This window comes from Moschus berezovskii, chromosome 8 (genome assembly GCF_049115385.1).
Source record: "Moschus berezovskii isolate FMDL1 chromosome 8, NW_MosBer_1.0, whole genome shotgun sequence".
NCBI lineage: Eukaryota > Metazoa > Chordata > Mammalia > Artiodactyla > Moschidae > Moschus > Moschus berezovskii.
Window position 1 is genome coordinate 88,653,463 of NC_142467.1, and position 18,203 is coordinate 88,671,665.

Here is an 18,203-nt window from a genome sequence, read left to right on the forward strand (position 1 = left end):
AAAGGAATTGAAAGGAGGTAAGAGTGAAAAGAAATATTTAGAAAGTAGATTAGCAGGGCTTGCCCTTAACAATTAGTAAATAAAATAGCTTGGTTGATAATTTGAAAGAGGAAGGAATAAATGATGACCTGAAGATCCTTGGTTTGGCAAACTGTGTGGCTAGCAAAGGCACAAAAAAGAGAAAAGAGGGAGAGAATACAGGAGTACATAGAGGTTTGAAAGAGAAAAGGGCAGTTTTTAGACATACTGAATTTAATATTATTCTCATACATCCATTAGAAGATAAGTCAGAGTTTTAGATCAGAGTTCCAACTTAGAGCATCAGATAGGATTCAAGAGAAAAGATGAAGATGACCGAGAGCATGATGGTTTCCCAGGGACAGTTTGTGTTTTATGATGCATGGAAGAAGACTGTCTCATGAAGCAGCTGGAGGAAACAATACTTTAATGTGGCTTCAGATTTGATCAAAGAAATGAATAAAGGATATTCAGGCACGAGCAAGAATCTAGTGTGGTTGAATAGAAACTTAAGTATTTCTGTGTTTCATACCTACTACTGTGTGGAAATAAATAGATTATACTGACATAGGTGAACTAAACATGTTATTTAATGACTGGGAAATTTTTTGAATAATAAAAACATTGACCTTTAATCTAGAAAATGATTTTACTGAATAAAAACATTGACTTTTAATCTATATAAACATAGTTTTAAAAATAATCAATATGAAATTAATTTTATTTTTACATTTAAAACTAATTTCTCTCTGAATAGACTGGTGGTTGCCAATGGAGCAGGGGGTAAGATAGGGATAAATTGGGAGTTTGGGACTAGCAGATGCAAACTGGTTTATATAGAATGGATAAACACCAAAGTCCTACTCCATAGCAAAGAGAATTATATTCAAAATCCTGTGATACACCCTGATGGAAAAGAATATGAAAATGAATGTGTGCATATGTATGTGTATATATATACACATATATATGTATAACTCATTTTGCCATAAAGCTGTAATTAACACAGCATTATAATTCAGCTATACTTCAATAAAAAATTAAAATTATAAACTAATTTTTCTCATTGTTTTAGCGATTTAGATGTCATTTAATTGCAGGTATAATAAGTTAAAATATCTATCTAATATAATTTTCAAATTTTAACTATATTCCAAATCAGCATGGGGATTAATCATGACAATGACCACCCGTCATGTGCTGATGGTCTTCATATCATGTCTGGTGAATGGATTAAAGGACAAAATCTTGGTGATGTCTCATGGTCCCGATGTAGCAAGGAAGATTTGGAAAGATTTCTAAGGTACTGAGGTCACTTGCTGTTGTTGTGTCATGACTGTGTGTGTGTGCCTGCTCCCTCTGCCACCCTGGTGTGTGGCGTGGCAGAGTGGAAAGGGCATGGATTGGGAATCAAAGTGCTTGGTTCTAATCCTTCTCTCCACTGGCTCATGGTGTCAACTAGGACATATTATTTAACCAACTCGTTTCTTAGTTTCCACATTTTCAAACAAGAGACTAGGCAAGATGATTTGTAAGGCTGAAAATTATTGCAATGATAAAAAATGTTGCATAATATTAAATTGCCTCTTCAGAAATTCTCAGTGGAAACATTCTCAATGCTCATCCCTCTACATCTGTTGTTATCAAAAACCTCTTTAACAAAAGCTCCACCTTTCTACTTCGTAGTTCTAAACTGAGTCTTTTTTCATTAATCCATAATTTTCACCATTGTTATAGTCCTTGATTCTCCTCTTTTCAACATTCAGATGGTAATATTAGCTTTTGCCTGGTTGGGAAAAAAATGAAAAAGAGTATTATTGTTCTGATTTTCACTTTAAAGCCCTATTCTTTACTTATTTCTTCAGTAGTAGAAGGGAAAGCTGAAACGGTACCAATAGGTGATATGCAAAGTCCCAGTCAATAAGTGAGAGAGAGATGCTTAAAGTATTCAAAAATCTAAGTAAGAAACAGAAATACCTAACTAGCTAAATTCACTGCTCAAATTTATTTTTCCATACTATTTAAATTGTCAAGTTAATTTTTTGTCAAATTAAAATCTACTAAAATGTATTTATTACATTACTATAGCTCTTTCCAGAAACATGTACAATGTCATCTGGTCATGCTGTTCGTCACTGAGGCAACTGTAGGCCCCCGTGAGTGTGTGGTTTGGCTTAGTTGTCTTCTCATGAATCAGAACTATGATAAAATTAAATTTTACCCCATAAATGGAAGTTGTGGTGCAGTGTCAAGTCCAAAAATATTCCTACTATTAATAGTCACTTGAGCATGATTTTCCTAGATTCTTTAAATCCTTGAATATAGTTGATTTCTTACCTTCATACATTACTTTTAAGCAGCTACTCTCTGAGACTGAGCTTCTTTACCTTACAAATGTGTAAAATAATAACCACCTCATAGTGTTGTGTAGATGAGCTTAATTAATTCAAATGAAAGATCTTTAAAATCAAAAAGTTCTATTAACTTGAACATTGTTTTATTAATATTGATAGGATGATTATAATAATTGTAAACACATGGTTCTCATATGAGATAATTTCCATGAGCATTCAATAGAAGAGCTTATAAATAAAAGTAAGAACATATTTAATAGTATTAAAGTGTTTGCTATTGCTACATTAACTAATTATAACAACTTTTTGCAGTTAATTCAGAATGTCACACATATCTGCATATTGCTAGGTCAAAAGCCAGTAACTGCTTGCTGCAGACAAATCCCCACAGTGTCAATTCTGTGATGGTTCCTTCCAAGTTGCCAGAGATGACATACACTGCTGATGAGCAATGTCAGATTCTCTTTGGGCCATTGGCTTCCTTTTGTCAAGAGATGCAGGTAAGAGTTGTATCAAGGTACAACTTTTTTTAAGTGTGTGTTCATCCATTATTTAGAAGTATTGATTGAAGGAGGGGGAGATGACTTTAGAGTTTGTGGCTCCAAAGAACCCCAGCATCGGAAAGACAGATTTTTCTAGAAAAGGTTTCTTCATTTTTCCCCTGCCTTTTTGAAAATGGTAGAAATTGTTGTCAGTATTGAATCAAAGTTAGGAAGGAATGATCCAAGAATTTCTACTTCAAAAATGGCGCTTAAGTCAGGGAAACCTTTGCCTTTTGATAGTTCATTGCTTTTATTTTAAATGTCTCTCTTACATGGTAGATATCTGGGTGAAAATGTAATAAAAACAATGTATGAACATGTAATTACAGATGGATTATATAATGCTTTATTGATTATTTAATTCTGAAAATAAGTGTATTCTATAGGAATAGAAATTAGAGAGTACATTTCTGATAGTTAAAGTAGAAGTTGGTTAAATTGAGGGTTATGTTATTTGTGAAAGAAGAAAGTTTGCTAAAAAAGAAAAATAAAAAATGAAGGCCTCAGGAAACTTAAGATTCAGCCTTGAGTTTTGGACTAGGCACACTGTGAGTTACATATGTATTATATAAAAAACTTTCCAGTGAATTGAATCATATGGTGACTTAAAGTACCATAGAAAGAACAGTTTTAAATTTCTCTTATGTTGACTTGACACGTCAAAGTATGTAGGACTTCTAAAATCTCTCATTTGATCTAATGAACAGCCTGGCATTGAAATAAGTACCTTATGAAGAATTCCAGAAGATTGAGTCTCTGTGATTTGGCATTGTGAAATTCCAGGGGCAATAAGAATTTGGACTAAAAAACCTTATCATGAAATAGCTCTTGATGGCAAGAAGTTGTTTGGGCAATGAATACAGTATTGTTGATAAATTTATTGCTGGTAAATGAATACTGTGTTGTTGATAAATTTAGCATTGATAAATTGTTGTTAAAGTTGATAAAGTTGAAGTTTTTTTTTCTATTCTTTCTTCCTATAAGTGGGTTAAAACTGCCAGGAATTAAATCTGCCTCTTTTGCCATCTAATCAAAGCTTCATCCTATTCTTTGAGTGTTGGTCCTATACAGTATGTGAGTACATGAGTTTGATGGCAAATTACTTGACTGGATAATCTAGCTCTTTAATTTTTTCCCTTAGAACTAATTTTTTATGACTTCTTATTGACATGGGCTTTTATTTTTTAGGTCTCTCTCTCTGTAAATTACCTATTTACATTTTGCCCATTTTTTAAGCTTTCTATTTTTCTTGAGTTACAGGAGTTCTTTCTATATTCTGTATTCTAGATGAGACTTTCTTATTACTTATAAAGTATGTCATTATGTCACAAAGTGTGTCATTAGCTTTTTATACACAATGTCCTTCTACAGTTTTGAAGTGGTTGAATCCATCAACTTTCCCCACTAGGTTGTGCCATTTTTGTTTTCTTGTGTGTATATATTCTTTTTCAGATTATTTTCCATTATAGGTTATTACACAATATTGAATATAATTCCTACTGTACTATACAGTATGTCCTTATTGATTCTCTATTTCATATACGGTAATGTATATCCATTAAACTGGAACTCCCAATTTATCCTTCCCTTTCTTTTCCCTTTGGTAACAATAAATTTGTTTTCTACATCTGTGAGTCTCTTTCTGTTTTGTAAATAAGTTCATTTCTCTCATTTTTTAAGATTCCCTATGTAAGTGATATTTGTCTTCCTCTGACTTATTCCACTTTATATCATAATCTGTAGGTCCATCTGTGTTGCCACAAATAGCATTATTTCATTCTGTTCATGGCTAAATAATATTCATATATATATATATGCATGTATATACACACACACACCACATCTTCTTTATCAGTTCCTCTGTCAACGGACTTTAGGTTGCTTCCATGCCCTGACTGTTGTAAATAGCGCTGCAGTGAACATTGAAGTGCATGTTATCTTTTTGAATTGGGAGTCTTCTCTGGATATATGCCCATATGTGGAATTGCTGGATCATATAGTAACTATTTTTAGTTTTTAAGGAACCTCCAAACTGTGTTCCATAGTGGCAATGTCACTTTACATTCCCACTTTGCGTTCCCACCAGCACTATAAGCGGGTTCCTTTTTCTCCACCCTGTCGCCACCATTTTTTATTTGTAGACTCTCTGATGATGGCCATTCTGACTAGCCTGAGGTGATATCTCACTGTAATTTTGATTTGCATTTCCCTAGTAATTAGTGATACTAAGTATCATTTCATGTGCCTCTTGACCACCTGTATGTCTACTTTGGTGAAATAGCTAGTTAGGTCTTCTGCTAAAGAATTATGGTTTTTAAAGTTCATTATCTGTCACTAAATCCTAGATAAAGCATTTTAATATTATTATTCAAAATATCTGTTTATTTTTATTTGATTGATCTATTAGTGTTGAAAAGTTTAACAGATGTGTTCAAATACCCAACTCTAACAACTGATTTATTTATTTTTCTCTGTGTTTCTGTCAATTATTTCCTTATATATCATTTAGTTATACTACAGGTACATACATATTTATGACTTTTATCTGTTGATCTGTTTTTCTCTTTTGCATGTTTTTGGCTTTTGCCTTAAAATCTATTTTGTATGTCATTAAAACCATTATCCTAGTTAATATTTATCACATTTTTATCTTCAACCTTTCCAGATAAAATAGAATCACAGATATGAGTATGGCTAGATGGATATGTTTACTAGAGAAAAGCAATTACTAGATTTTGTATTTTTCTATTTAAACCAATGTAATAATTTTTTGGCATTTTCATCAGCTAGTTTAACACTTTTTATGTTGATTTAGTTTTATAAAAATTTTTGTCAACTTTTTTGTGTTTGTGTTTTATACTTATGCTCTATTTTTTGTTATTGTCTCCTCTACTGCTTTTCATTTACAACGAAATTTTCTTATACATTCAAAAGTCAAACAGTCTTTATATCTGTTTATGAGTATGACTAATCAGTTCTTTTTTCTTGATGAATAGTATTCTACTGGAACATAAACTGTTTTGTTTATCAGTTCACCTCTTAGTAGACATCAGTATGTTAGCTATTATGAATCAAGCTATTCAGAAGATTTATGAATGTTTATCTGTATATACATGTTTTCATTCTACATTATTAATACATTAACATGTTATATATCAATGCATTCAGTTCAGTTCAGTTCAGTCGCTCAGTCGTGTCCGACTCTCTGCTACCCCATGAATCACAGCATGCCAGGACTCCCTGTCCATCATCAACTCCAAATGCATTAGTTTTTTGCAAACTCTGAGCTAGGGACTGGTGGCCTGTTTTTATAAATACATTTTACTGGAATACAGTCACCTTCTTTGTTCACACATTTTCTTTGGCTGCCTTCAAACTACAGTGAGTGATAAATAGTTGCAACTGAAATCCCATGGCCCACAAGCCTGAAGTATATGCTGTATGGCACTTTACAGAGTTTACTGACCCCCTGTCACAGCAAAGATAGTAAGGAATCTGCCTGCAATGCAGGAGACCCAGGTTTGATCCCCGGATCAGGAAGATCTCCTGGAGAAGGGAATGGCAACCCACCATGGGCAGAGAACCCTGGTGGGCTACAGTCCATTAGGGTCACACAGAATCGAACATGACTGAGCAGCTTTGACCACATCCGTTTCTGTCTTCATGAGTCTAAAAAGATGGCATGTGTTACTTTAACCATTGTGTCATGCCATGACCACGATCCACTGTCAGATCAAAGCCACAAAGATGATGAACTCAACTTGTGCTGATTCTTTAAGCTCCCCTAAACAGTTGATCTGCCTTTGTTCTACATTCTGAAACTACCAGAAAATTGTTTTTTGCCATCATTCCACAGTTTATGTTTGTTAGCTACAGGAGGATTGGTCTTCTGGGAACTTATTCCACCATTCCAGAAGCGGAATATTTTTATCTTATATTTCTCATTCTTACAAGGAAAGTCTGGATCATTTTTCTTTCAAATATTTCAAACAATTCCTTCTCACTTTTTATTCTTTTCTTTGTGTGCATGCTCAGTCGTGTCCAACTCTTTGCATCTCCTTGGACTGACTCTTTGCAACTCCATGAACTGCAGCATGCCAGCCTCCTCTGTCCTTCACTATTTCCCAGAGTTTGCTCAAATTCATGTCCATTGAGTTGGTGATGCTATCTAACCATCTCATCATCTGCATCCCCCTCCTTTTGCCTTCACCATCACCTGGGATTCATTAAGTATGTATTGACAGTTCTTCATTCTCTAAATTTTTTCTCACTCCTTGATTTTCTTTAACACACCAAGATGTGTTCTAATGAGGGGTCCTTTGAAGCTTGCTGTTACATGGTTGGCTATCCATAGACTATATTTTTCTTGACATCTGTTACTCTACTTCTACCACTAGCAGTCATGAAGCGTATGGAGTGAAGGAAGTGAAATAGAAGTGATCAGATTTACTTAGCTGTCAGTGGTCAAATTATTTCTGCTAAGCGATAAAGTTTTTGAGATGTAAATGTGATAGATTTCTAGTATTTCTTTGCATTAAAAAGGTTTATAATAATGACTGAAGTCCAATTATTATTGCTTTATGTAGTAAATATTTATTTAGATTTATCATCATTTTTGTCAGGTTCTTTGATCACAAGTGCTTTTCAGCCCTTCCCTATGAGATCATATTTCTCTTGAAGTATAACATTTAGAAGTTCCTTTGGGGAAAATCTGTTGGTAATAAACACTCAGTTTTTGTTTCCTTGAAGAGTCTTTATTTAACCTTCAGTCTTAAATAAAATTTTAGCTGAATTTGGAAGTCTAGACTGACAGTTATGTTCTTCCTCTCTCTACTTTGAATAAATCACAAATTCACTTTTTTTTATGTTTGTGTCAAGATGCCATCTTCACTGATTTCCTTATCTTAAAAGGAAACTTTCAACATTTTACAGGTTTTTTTGTGATGTTTGTTGTAGATTTTTATAGATGTCCAGATGTCCATTAACTTTGAAGATGTTTCCTTCAGTGGCTAGTTTGCTTTTTTTAACGAATGGATGTTGAATTGTGTCACAAGCTGCATATCAAGAGATATAAAAATCATAGATTTTGAAGTTTTTATGTACTTGATTGTATTAATCAAATCTCTAATATTATAGTAGCCTTGTATTCCAAGAAAAACCCAACATGATTGTGATGGTACATTACATTTTTTTCATGGATTGCTGGATTCAGTTTGTTAAAAATGTGTAGCATATTTCAATCTAAGTTCATAAATGAAGCAGATCACTATTTTCATTTTCTTTTCAAACTGCTGTCTGGTTTGGGCATCTTGATGTGTGTTTAGATATATTTTCTCTTTTTCTGTTCTCTAGATAGTTTATGTAAATTGAGAATTTAAGTGTTTAGATCAGTTGTATTCTTTGTGGGAAGATTTTTAATAATCACTTTTGATTATTCTTTAGTTACACAGTAGTTTCAACTTTTCTATTTCTTCTTGGATCCATTTTACCGAGATTTTAATAAATTTTTAAAAAATATTTCTCCATTTCATATACATTGTAAAGTTCATTGGTGTAAAGTTGTTCACAGTGTCTCCTCCTATTTCTGTAAGCCTTTACATGATCAGTAGATGTCCCTTAATTTTTTTTATTCCTAATAGTATTTATTTTTGCCTTCTCTTTTTTGTTGATTGGTTTTAATATTATTATTTTCCACAAAAAACTGCATTTCTGCTTTTTCTTATTTCTTCTGAATCTTTGTATTCTGTTTTTTGAATGCCTCTTTTTCTCTTTCCCTTATTTTGTTCCTTTTTCATCTTTAATAATACCAAGGTGCTCTCTGATAGAAAAATTATTTTTGAAAATATTATCCCATACTGAATTACATTTACAGTCAGACATTACATTATTGAAGTTGTAGTTTGCAAGATAGTTTATGGACAAACAAGGAGTCACATGTTCAAGATTTAATTGCTGCTTCCATGCATATACACTTAATATTTTTTATTTTAACATAAAATTTAGTACATGTTAATGGATCTATTTGCTATAAAAAAAGGGGTACACATTGTCTTTGAAGATAAATTTTATGATATCTATACATGGACAGTTAATCTTCCATTTAAATTATTCCATTGAAAAGATGTAGTTTTTCATGTAAACTTTTTAAAAGCCTTCTTGAGATAAACATCCAACTTCATTTATGCTTCTAATGGTCATTTCTTATTATAGAGGAATAAGAAAAGAATGTTATATTATTTTTGTTAGATTGCTAGGAGATGCTGGGTTACACATTTCTGTCTTGGATTCCTTTGCATAGCATTTTAAGTATTAAAGTTCTTAACTGACATATTAAGAGATTTCACTAATTAAGTTGAAAGGAATATTTGACTCTGGCCAGTGAAACACACAGAGAGCATTTGCTTCTAACAAAATACACAACCCTGCCCCTCTTAAGAAAGAGTTTGGTGTTACATAGCTCTAATATCATGTATCTGAGATTTTACACTTCTCAAGGTGAAAACAGTCCTGGTTTGAAATCCTGAATCTGAGTTACCTTTCACAATGAGATTATAATTTACTTACAGTGAGATCCCAGAACTATAGAACATAAAGAGTAAAGAGATCTCCTCTATGAGAGATTTATTCTACATGACTGTGCTTATCTTGAAAAGCTGCCAAGTTTGCTTTTATGCTCTCAGTGCCTCAAGTGGGAATCAATTAGAGTACCTGCTGTTTTGAATAGCAGATAATGGTTGAAGGTCAGAATTTAGACCACCAACAGTGTTCAACAAGCAAGCATAATTTTAAAACTACAACATAAACAAGATTTGTTTTTAGTTCAGTATGCATTGGTTAACTAATGATTAAAATAATTCATGTTACAATACAACTAAGCTTTATTGAAAATAAATAAAACAAAATTCTTCTTTGGTGGAAAATTCAGCACTTGACCCCATAATTATAAAATTTTCTTAACAAGATTGTTTTGGAGGAAAAAGAAAACTTTTAGGAACTAAAATTCTCAGGTTAGATATCCACTAATTCAAATATAAATGTGTTCACAAAAGTACATGATAAACAGTTAACCTCTGCTTATTTTCAAGAGTCAGAAATATTACAGAGAAGCTGTTTGATTTAGGCATTCTTTAAAATTAGTTCCTGTATAAATTTTTGATGAATGATATGTACAAACAATAGCTCATATATTACACTGAATCATATTCTTAATATAATAATTATTTGTATGAAATATTTTTAGGCAGAAAAACTATCTGTCACAGCAGATAAAATTGTGCAGATATATCACACTCCTGCCATAGAGTATTGAATTTTTAAGAGCTTAAAACAGTTCTGAAATCTAAATTTTTAAATAAAGAATAGGAAAATAATATTTGGAGAGTTGTAACAAATTTGGAATTAGAGATGTAACAGACCTTCCTGAAAACTTAGTTTAAATATATCATCCCCAAAGTATTTAGTAGATTTGGGTCATAAGTTAATTTTAACTTTGCAGTGATTTTCAGGCTGTTTTGAACACCACTGCCAGGGTAAACCTCCTAAAATAGCCTTTTTATCTTATCAACCTGCTTGTCAACTGCTGCGTGGCTTCTTTTTCCCTCCAAATATGGAGTCCCTAGTCCATCCTGGCACTCAGGATCTGGTTTTTCTATCTTTAAAATCTTGTTCACTATTCCGGCCCTTATATACATCCTCCCATCTGACTGGTCTCACCAGTCCAATTTCAAAGACTGTCACATCAGCACTTATTCTGCCCTTATCAACCTGCTTGCTTCTGCCCTTTTCTCCAAATATCTGGATAGGTAGTCACACAATCATCTTCAAGATAGATCACTCTGGTTGCTTTAAGTATGCCACATGGATTTCATATTTCTGTGTAATTTGTTAATAACATGCTTGTATCTCAGAAACGTCACCCATCCTATAGACATAGAAAGTCCTTGTGCCTTTTTATCTCTCTCTGGGCTGCCATAACAATTCTCTTCTTTCAGTGTTGCTGTGTTTATGCTATTTTATCCCAGTATTTTTGTTTGTTCCTTCAACTTTTCTCTAGAAAAAGTTACATGTATTCTGAGTATCTAGGATGCATTCATCCTGTGGAAAATTGACTGACAACAGTTATGGGAAATGTGCCCACTGAGAATCCCTGTATCACATCAGGGGCCAAGGCGATGTAGTGAAATAGTGAAGTACTAACATGGCATGTGGCATACAGCAAAGCATAAGTGAAGACAGACTTTAAGATAGGAGGCTTTAAATTCATACCATAGGCACGTTACTTTGATTCTTCCAGGTTGGTTCATATAATGTGGTATAAATAATGATTTTTAGCTTACAGTTTTCTGTTGAAGCTACTTAATCTTGCATAATCATACATGTTTTTATTTAAAGAGATTTTAAAATAGTTAAATTTATGAGACATTTTATCTTTATATCAGTCTTCTCAGCACTATAAATAAGCCATAGACTATTTCAACTATAAGTTTAATATTAAAGGTACTCAAAGGATATTTTCTTCAAATCATTTCTGATGTTCTATTAAAATTGCTCTCTCAACCTTGTAGACTTAACCTCAAAAATGTGATGCCTTCCCCTTATAGTTATTATACCCTTGTTTTCAGCATGTTATTTGCACAGGGTTGTGGTGCAAGGTGGAAGGGGAGAAAGAATGCAAAACCAAACTAGATCCACCAATGGATGGAACCAATTGTGACATTGGTAAGGTAAGTTATTGGTGGTGCTATCTGAAGTATAAGACTGTTAAGTGAAACTTAAGAAGAAACTTACATTTCTCCTATAAGTATAACCAGTGACACATTTTCTTCTGCCAGTTACAAAGGTATCTATCTTAACACTAGTGGAGTACTTTTATTATATATAAAAATTTCAGCATTTCATCTGTTTTCAATTTTACACATGGCTGTTTTTTAAATATCAGCTGTATTTTTCATTGTTGATTATAATGGTGTGGAGAATTGGATATGTGTATTACTTTAACAAAAATTAAATATTTTTACGATTAAACTTAAATATAAGTATTCACAAATTAATAAAAATAGTAAAAATTTCTCAGAGCTAATTAATCCTTTAAAATATAAAGTATTAAAAAAAATAAAGTATAAAATATTGTCTTAGGAGAGCCACTGAGTGTAATTTTTCCTTGTCATTGCAAGCATCATGAATAAAATATTCTAATTAACATTTGGGAGATTAGTAAACATTTGACTGTCTTAAGTTGTTAAATGTGTTTCATAAGGCTATAGAAATTTATTAGTGTATATTTCCAGATCCTTTCAATTGCTGTAAAAATTAATTTTCTTTTACAAATATGAAGAAATTAGATCCCATATAAACTTATAATTATAGCTAATGTAATTTAAAATACAGTACACTAGTTTACATAATTTTCTATTTTTTATTCTATGAAGGGAAAGTAGAACAGCTATTACTTACTCATTAGATGTAAGATCAGAAAACTTGCCTCTGAAGACTATGAATTTTCATTACATTTGAAACAAATCAACAACATAAAGATTACTTGGGGTGAATTACTTAGTGAAAAAAGTTATATAGCTAGTTTAAAAACACATCCACTTGAAAAATGGACAGAAATGGAAATCTAGCAATTACACTTCTAGAATTTTGTCCTAAATGAATTCTTAACACGTGTGCACAAATATAGGCATGTTTGCATGTATACATACATATACTTATGTGAGAATGTCACCTGCTGTGGTGAGAAATAAGAAAAAACAAAATATTCATTGGAAGAGGAATGGTTCCAGTGTAGCTGTTCGCAGAATGAGGTAGATATATCTGTATTAACTTGAAAACATCTACTAGACATGGTGGTTAGTATAGAGACATGTCAGAAAAATTCATACTTTATATGGTACCATTTGAGATTTAGGAAAAAAACAACTTGTGTACAAATGTGAGTATACACAGAGTTTATATATTTTTAAACTCATAGAAAGTGGTTTGAACACATAAACTCCAAATTGTAATTAGTAGTTAACTCTTGGGAGGGAGTTGGAATTGATGGATGGAATAAAACAATTGACAGTAAGGGTGAATGCAACTTTTCTCCTGACATTTTTGGATTGTTTGACATAAGCCTGTAGTCATTTATTACTTCTATGATTTCTTCAGTGAGAAAAAGAAAAATGTACAAATTAAGTCTCAAATAATAAAAAAAGGACTAGAAATATTTTATCTCCCAATACAATCAGTAAGAAAATGGTTCCTTGATAGAGAACTTCTATGAAATATCAGTCAGTTGTTTACCGACTGCCAAATGTGTTTTCTGTGAGCTTATGCAGAGAGTCAGAATTTGGATTTGTTTTAAATTATACACAAAAGTGCAATAATGTGTGTATATTGGGCAAGCCTCGTGGTATTATGCTGAGTAATTTATTGCTTGAGTCATAAAACTCTGCACCAGCAATAATTTTCATCATCCCTGAAACACGAAAGCAGTAATAAACAGAGATAACCAAATATTCAGCCACACGTCTTCAAACATCACACAGTACATTTGTCTTACTTAGTTCTTCATTAGCAATTTAAAATCTGTTCATTTTTATAATCTGGTGTCCTAAATATTTTTCTATTGTTTTTTTCTTCTGATATTTATGAGAATAAATTGCATTCTTGAGTTCTCTAAGATAAACTTATTCTTTCAGCAATCAAAATTGTAATTAGTCATTAAAAATAAATGTTTCATTTCCCTATAATTGTGCTAATGATATTCTCAGTGGTTCTGTAATGTTTTGTATATTGAAATAACTAATGAACTTCTCAGTTCCTCAGGCCATGTGGGCTTCTTCAACTCTCCATCTGTTCCAGCTGTTGTAGGAGCCATCATGAAAATACCTTCCAACACTCTGTAATTGAGGGCTATAGGGCTAAAATATTTGGGTGCTTGCAACCTTGCACTGAACACTGCTAGCTCAGTACATGGCAATCAGAGAAACAAAGCTGAGAATTTTGTAATGTGTTACACTCTAGTGATGTTAATTGAGCTGTATAAGTAGTTCACCTAAGAGTTTATAATTAAGTCTGAGAAGGTGCCAAGAAGAATTTAATGATTCATAGTGATTTTGGAGATAAGGATTTATCTACTATTTATACACAGCCTTTTCCAAATTAAAAGCAGCCTGTTTTCTTTCTTCTCCTTTTCTCTTTATAATACTGGCATCTGTGTTTACATTTATATTATTAGAGGTCTGTGAGTTGATAAATGATTTGATTAAAATCAAGAAATGTATGTTTTTTACTTGAAATGTTTTCTAGGAATGGGAGGATGGAGAAGGAAAGCTAAATACCAAGTGACTAAAGTATTAGACTGTTTTGAAGGATGCTGCATAATGTATTTTAATTATTTACTTTCCCAAGTTCTTAAGTGATGAAATTATTATCATCATGCTTTATTGATAAAATGAAGGTTGTAATATCCTTAGTCACAAATTTACATAAGAAGATAGTTTGTTGCCTTCTTTCTTCCTCTTATTTCATCTAACAATACATATACAAGAGGATTTAATTAGACAATATTTCCTTTGTCATTTTCAAGGACCTCTTCCAATTGGGTGTTTTCTTCAACTTCCTAGGCATATTGACATAGAAACTAGAGAGAATAGAAATATAGTCAAACTTTTTTAGGTCATGTACTGTTGCAGAAAGAATCTATATTATAAATTTCCTTAGCATTTTCATAGATCATACTGAATTATTCAATATGAGAAATTTTGAGTTCTTTAAACATTGTGTAATATATTTTTTAAAACTAAAAGATATGAATGAAACAAAACATGCTGCTAGAAAATTCATGAAAAGCATTAGGATCATTTTCCATATAAACCCAATAGAATATATTGTATAATAATTAAACAAAGCACTTAAAACTTTCCCCAGTGTTGAAACAAAGCTCCACCTAGAAGACACAAAAGCAGGTTTTCCATAGTTTCACCCAGAGTTGGTTATCTGAAGTTAATGGATTTTAACTATTATACTATGCTTTCTTTGAATTTCACCAATTTTTGGATGCAAAGTTAGCTTGTATATTTGTATCCATTTCTCTTCATCTGCCAGACGTGTCTAGTTTAAATGACATGCAAGGCTAGATCTGGGTCTTTCCCAGAATATTTTTAGTTCACTGTGAACTCTAGCCCAGCCTTTCAATGCCAGCTTACCACTAAATGGGCGAGGAGCTGTGATATGCACTTGGGGGGTAAAAATAAATGCCCTTCATGTAGGTCAAATCTACTTGACCAACTGAAGTTTGGCAGGGTTCACTTTGAGTTTTTTTTTTTTTTCTCCCTATGAATGGCACAACATCATTAAATCCCTAAAACCAGTAAGTTATTTCAGAGTTTTCACAAGGTCTGTTTTTTCCCCCTTTTACAATATTCAGGCTGAATCTTCCTACAAAAATCTCAGTTTATTTAATGTCAATCTTAGCATGTCATTATACTCTGAGTTATTGAGGTTTTGTTTTGTTTCTTCCCAAGCCTGGATGTAAAACTCTTTGAATCTGAAAGAGATTGAATTTTTATGTTCATTTTATTGAAATATAGTTGATTTACAATGTTGTCTTAGTTTCATGTATACAGTAAAGTGATGCAGTTATTACATATACATGTATCTTATCTTTTTTAGATTCTGTTCCCCTTATAGGTCATTACAAAGTACTGAGTAGAGGTCCTTAAATTTGACATTATTAGAGAAAATCTTCAGGAATTATTTATTACATAGAAAAGCACTAACTGGGCTCACACAAAACTTTGTAGCATAGTTTTATAAATTCTTTAAATTTATAATGCTTTAAATTCTTTAAACAGCATTTAAATACATATTTTCAAAATAAGTTTTAAAGAAACAGATCATTTAAAATCATAATAGAATTTTGGTGAGATTTCTGGAAACATTGATAAAATTAATATAATGATATATAATTTGGTGTTATTAGTTTTTTTATTTTGGTTCAGTTCAGTTCAGTCGCTCAGTCATGTCCGACTCTCCGCGACCCCATGAATTACAGCACGCCAGGCCTCCCTGTCCATCACCAACTCCCGGAGTTCACTCAAACTCATGTCCACAGAGTCGGTGATGCCATCCAGCCATCTCATTCTCCGTCGTCCCCTTCTCCTCCCGCCCCCAACCTTTAATCTTTATTAAATCGTTAGTATGGGCTATGCATTGTGCTTAGTTTCATTCAACCTATGCTAAGTCTATTAGTTATATATGATTTTCATTCACATTTTGAGATGGGAAAACTGAGGATCAGAGAATTGCTATGATTTCTTCAAGTCGTAGTGTAGTCGCTCAGTCGTGTCCGACTCTTTGCGACCCCATGGACTGTAGCCCACCAGGCTCCTCTGTCCATGGGATTTTCCAGGCAAGAATACTGGAGTGGGTTGCCATTTCCTTCTCCAGGGGATCTTCCCATAAATCATGTTGCAACTGGTACAGAAAATAGTTTGGAACTAGTATGATCATCTTACTCAACCCTTGTCTTTATACAATCACTTATCTAAAGTTTTTAACCTTTACTTATTATTTCCAACATGGTTTTGTTCAGTTAATTTTTACCTTTAATATCTTTGCTGTGATCATGATAGATCTGATTTTCCAGGAATAAGGAGAAATTGTTGTGGCTCAGCTGGTAAAGGATACGCCTGCAATGCAGGAGACCTGGCTTCCATTGCTGTTTTGGGAAGATCCCCTGGAGAAGGGAAGGGCTACCCACTCCAGAATTCTGACTTGGAGAATTCCATCATCTGAATAGTCCATGGGGTCGCAAAGAGTTGAACATGACTGAGCGACTTTAAAAAAAAAAAAAAGGAGAAATTATAATAATCTCTCCATCAAATTCTGGCAACTATTCCTCAGTGACCACACACACAAAAAAATCTTTGGCTGCTTTTGTTTAAAATTAATGATAAAATAAATATAAAAAAGAAAACAAACTCACTCCTTTCTCTTCTGTCGTTACTGTCTTTCTCATGATGGAAACTTAGGGAAAAAAAAGAAAAATCAATATATATGAAAGTGCTAAAAGTGAGTCATACGCTTTATTTCTAATTATAAGGAGAGAGTATCCTGAAACACTGACATTTCAAATAAAAATGGCTGGATTTGCTGAAATGTCTGCTTCATTCTCGTCAAAGACATTTATATCTTACCTACCATTGATATCTTTAACTCCATTTATATTACCTACATTTATATCTTGCCTACAAAATATGAACCTATTTTTCGTTCTTCTCTATTAAATTATTGTTTTTCCTAGAGCGTGTTAGTTTTTCTTCCCTTGCTGTACAACCCCCACTCACCGTTCGCCCTGTCTCTCTCATAAGCACTGGATTCTTAGGGCTATAGTACAAATACCCGTGTCCTATTTTTATGACAAGACTGTGTGACCTGACATGAGAGCTGGGAGAACTGGACCAGTGAATTATTACTGTGACATTAAGCACGTGCCAACTAATTTTTGGTCTTTTTCAATTCCACACGTTTGGGGCTTTAGCTGACCTGATTTAATCGCAATTCCAGTGACTCGATAGGCCAGTGAATGATTTTCCATTGTGCCCTGATTTGTTCACCTAAGACATAACTTTTGGAATAGTGGTGTAAGGCTGGAGAGTGTACCAGCAGGACCGCAGCACCTGGACTTGCGGCTGGAGAGTGGAGCATGTGGAGCCCCTGTAGCCGAACCTGCAGTTCTGGGATCAGCAGTCGACAGCGCAAGTGTCCTGGGTAAACGCAACATTCCTGGATTGGGGGAGGGCATTGTTTTCGTCAAGTGTGAAATAAAAAGGTTTTACTGATAAACCATGTCAGGGACCAAAGACACTTCTTCAAACCCAGTCCACTTTGGAAGACAGAAAAGTCTCTCAAATTATTTTGTATAAGAACTCCCTTTGAAGAAGAAAATAAGACCAGCTCTTCTAAGAGCAAATAGTTAAACACTGCACAGGTTGTTTTATTGAGAATAAATCAAATAAAAAACTGTGTTGACCCAGCAGGGAGACATGTTAGGAAAAGTACGTCACTGTTGAAAAGATCCGTGAGAGGAACCAGTAGCGGAGAGGACTTCAGGAGAGAGGGAATGAGACAGCGTGAATGTCAGTACAAGCTGAGAGTGATGAGAAAGGAAACCCCGCTGAGCATGTGTACAGACAGGGAGCATCCAGGATCAGCTTGTTTGGCTCCGTCATTCCTATGTGATCCTAGGAAATGTGTGAGAGAGTCATTTCAGTTTTATACTTCCACTTTGGTATGGATT

The 18,203-nt window shown here is 33.3% G+C and overlaps 1 protein-coding gene across 1 annotated transcript in view; it reads left to right on the forward strand.

The window, feature by feature from the left end:
• ADAMTS19 (ADAM metallopeptidase with thrombospondin type 1 motif 19) overlaps nt 1-18,203 on the forward strand; it is a 270,031-nt gene that overhangs the window by 153,774 nt on the left and 98,054 nt on the right. The window contains exons 9-12 of the mRNA XM_055430830.2: nt 1,181-1,321; nt 2,722-2,872; nt 11,536-11,637; nt 17,544-17,674. Of these exons, the coding sequence (XP_055286805.2) occupies nt 1,181-1,321; nt 2,722-2,872; nt 11,536-11,637; nt 17,544-17,674 (525 nt within the window). The remainder of the gene's footprint in view (nt 1-1,180; nt 1,322-2,721; nt 2,873-11,535; nt 11,638-17,543; nt 17,675-18,203) is intronic.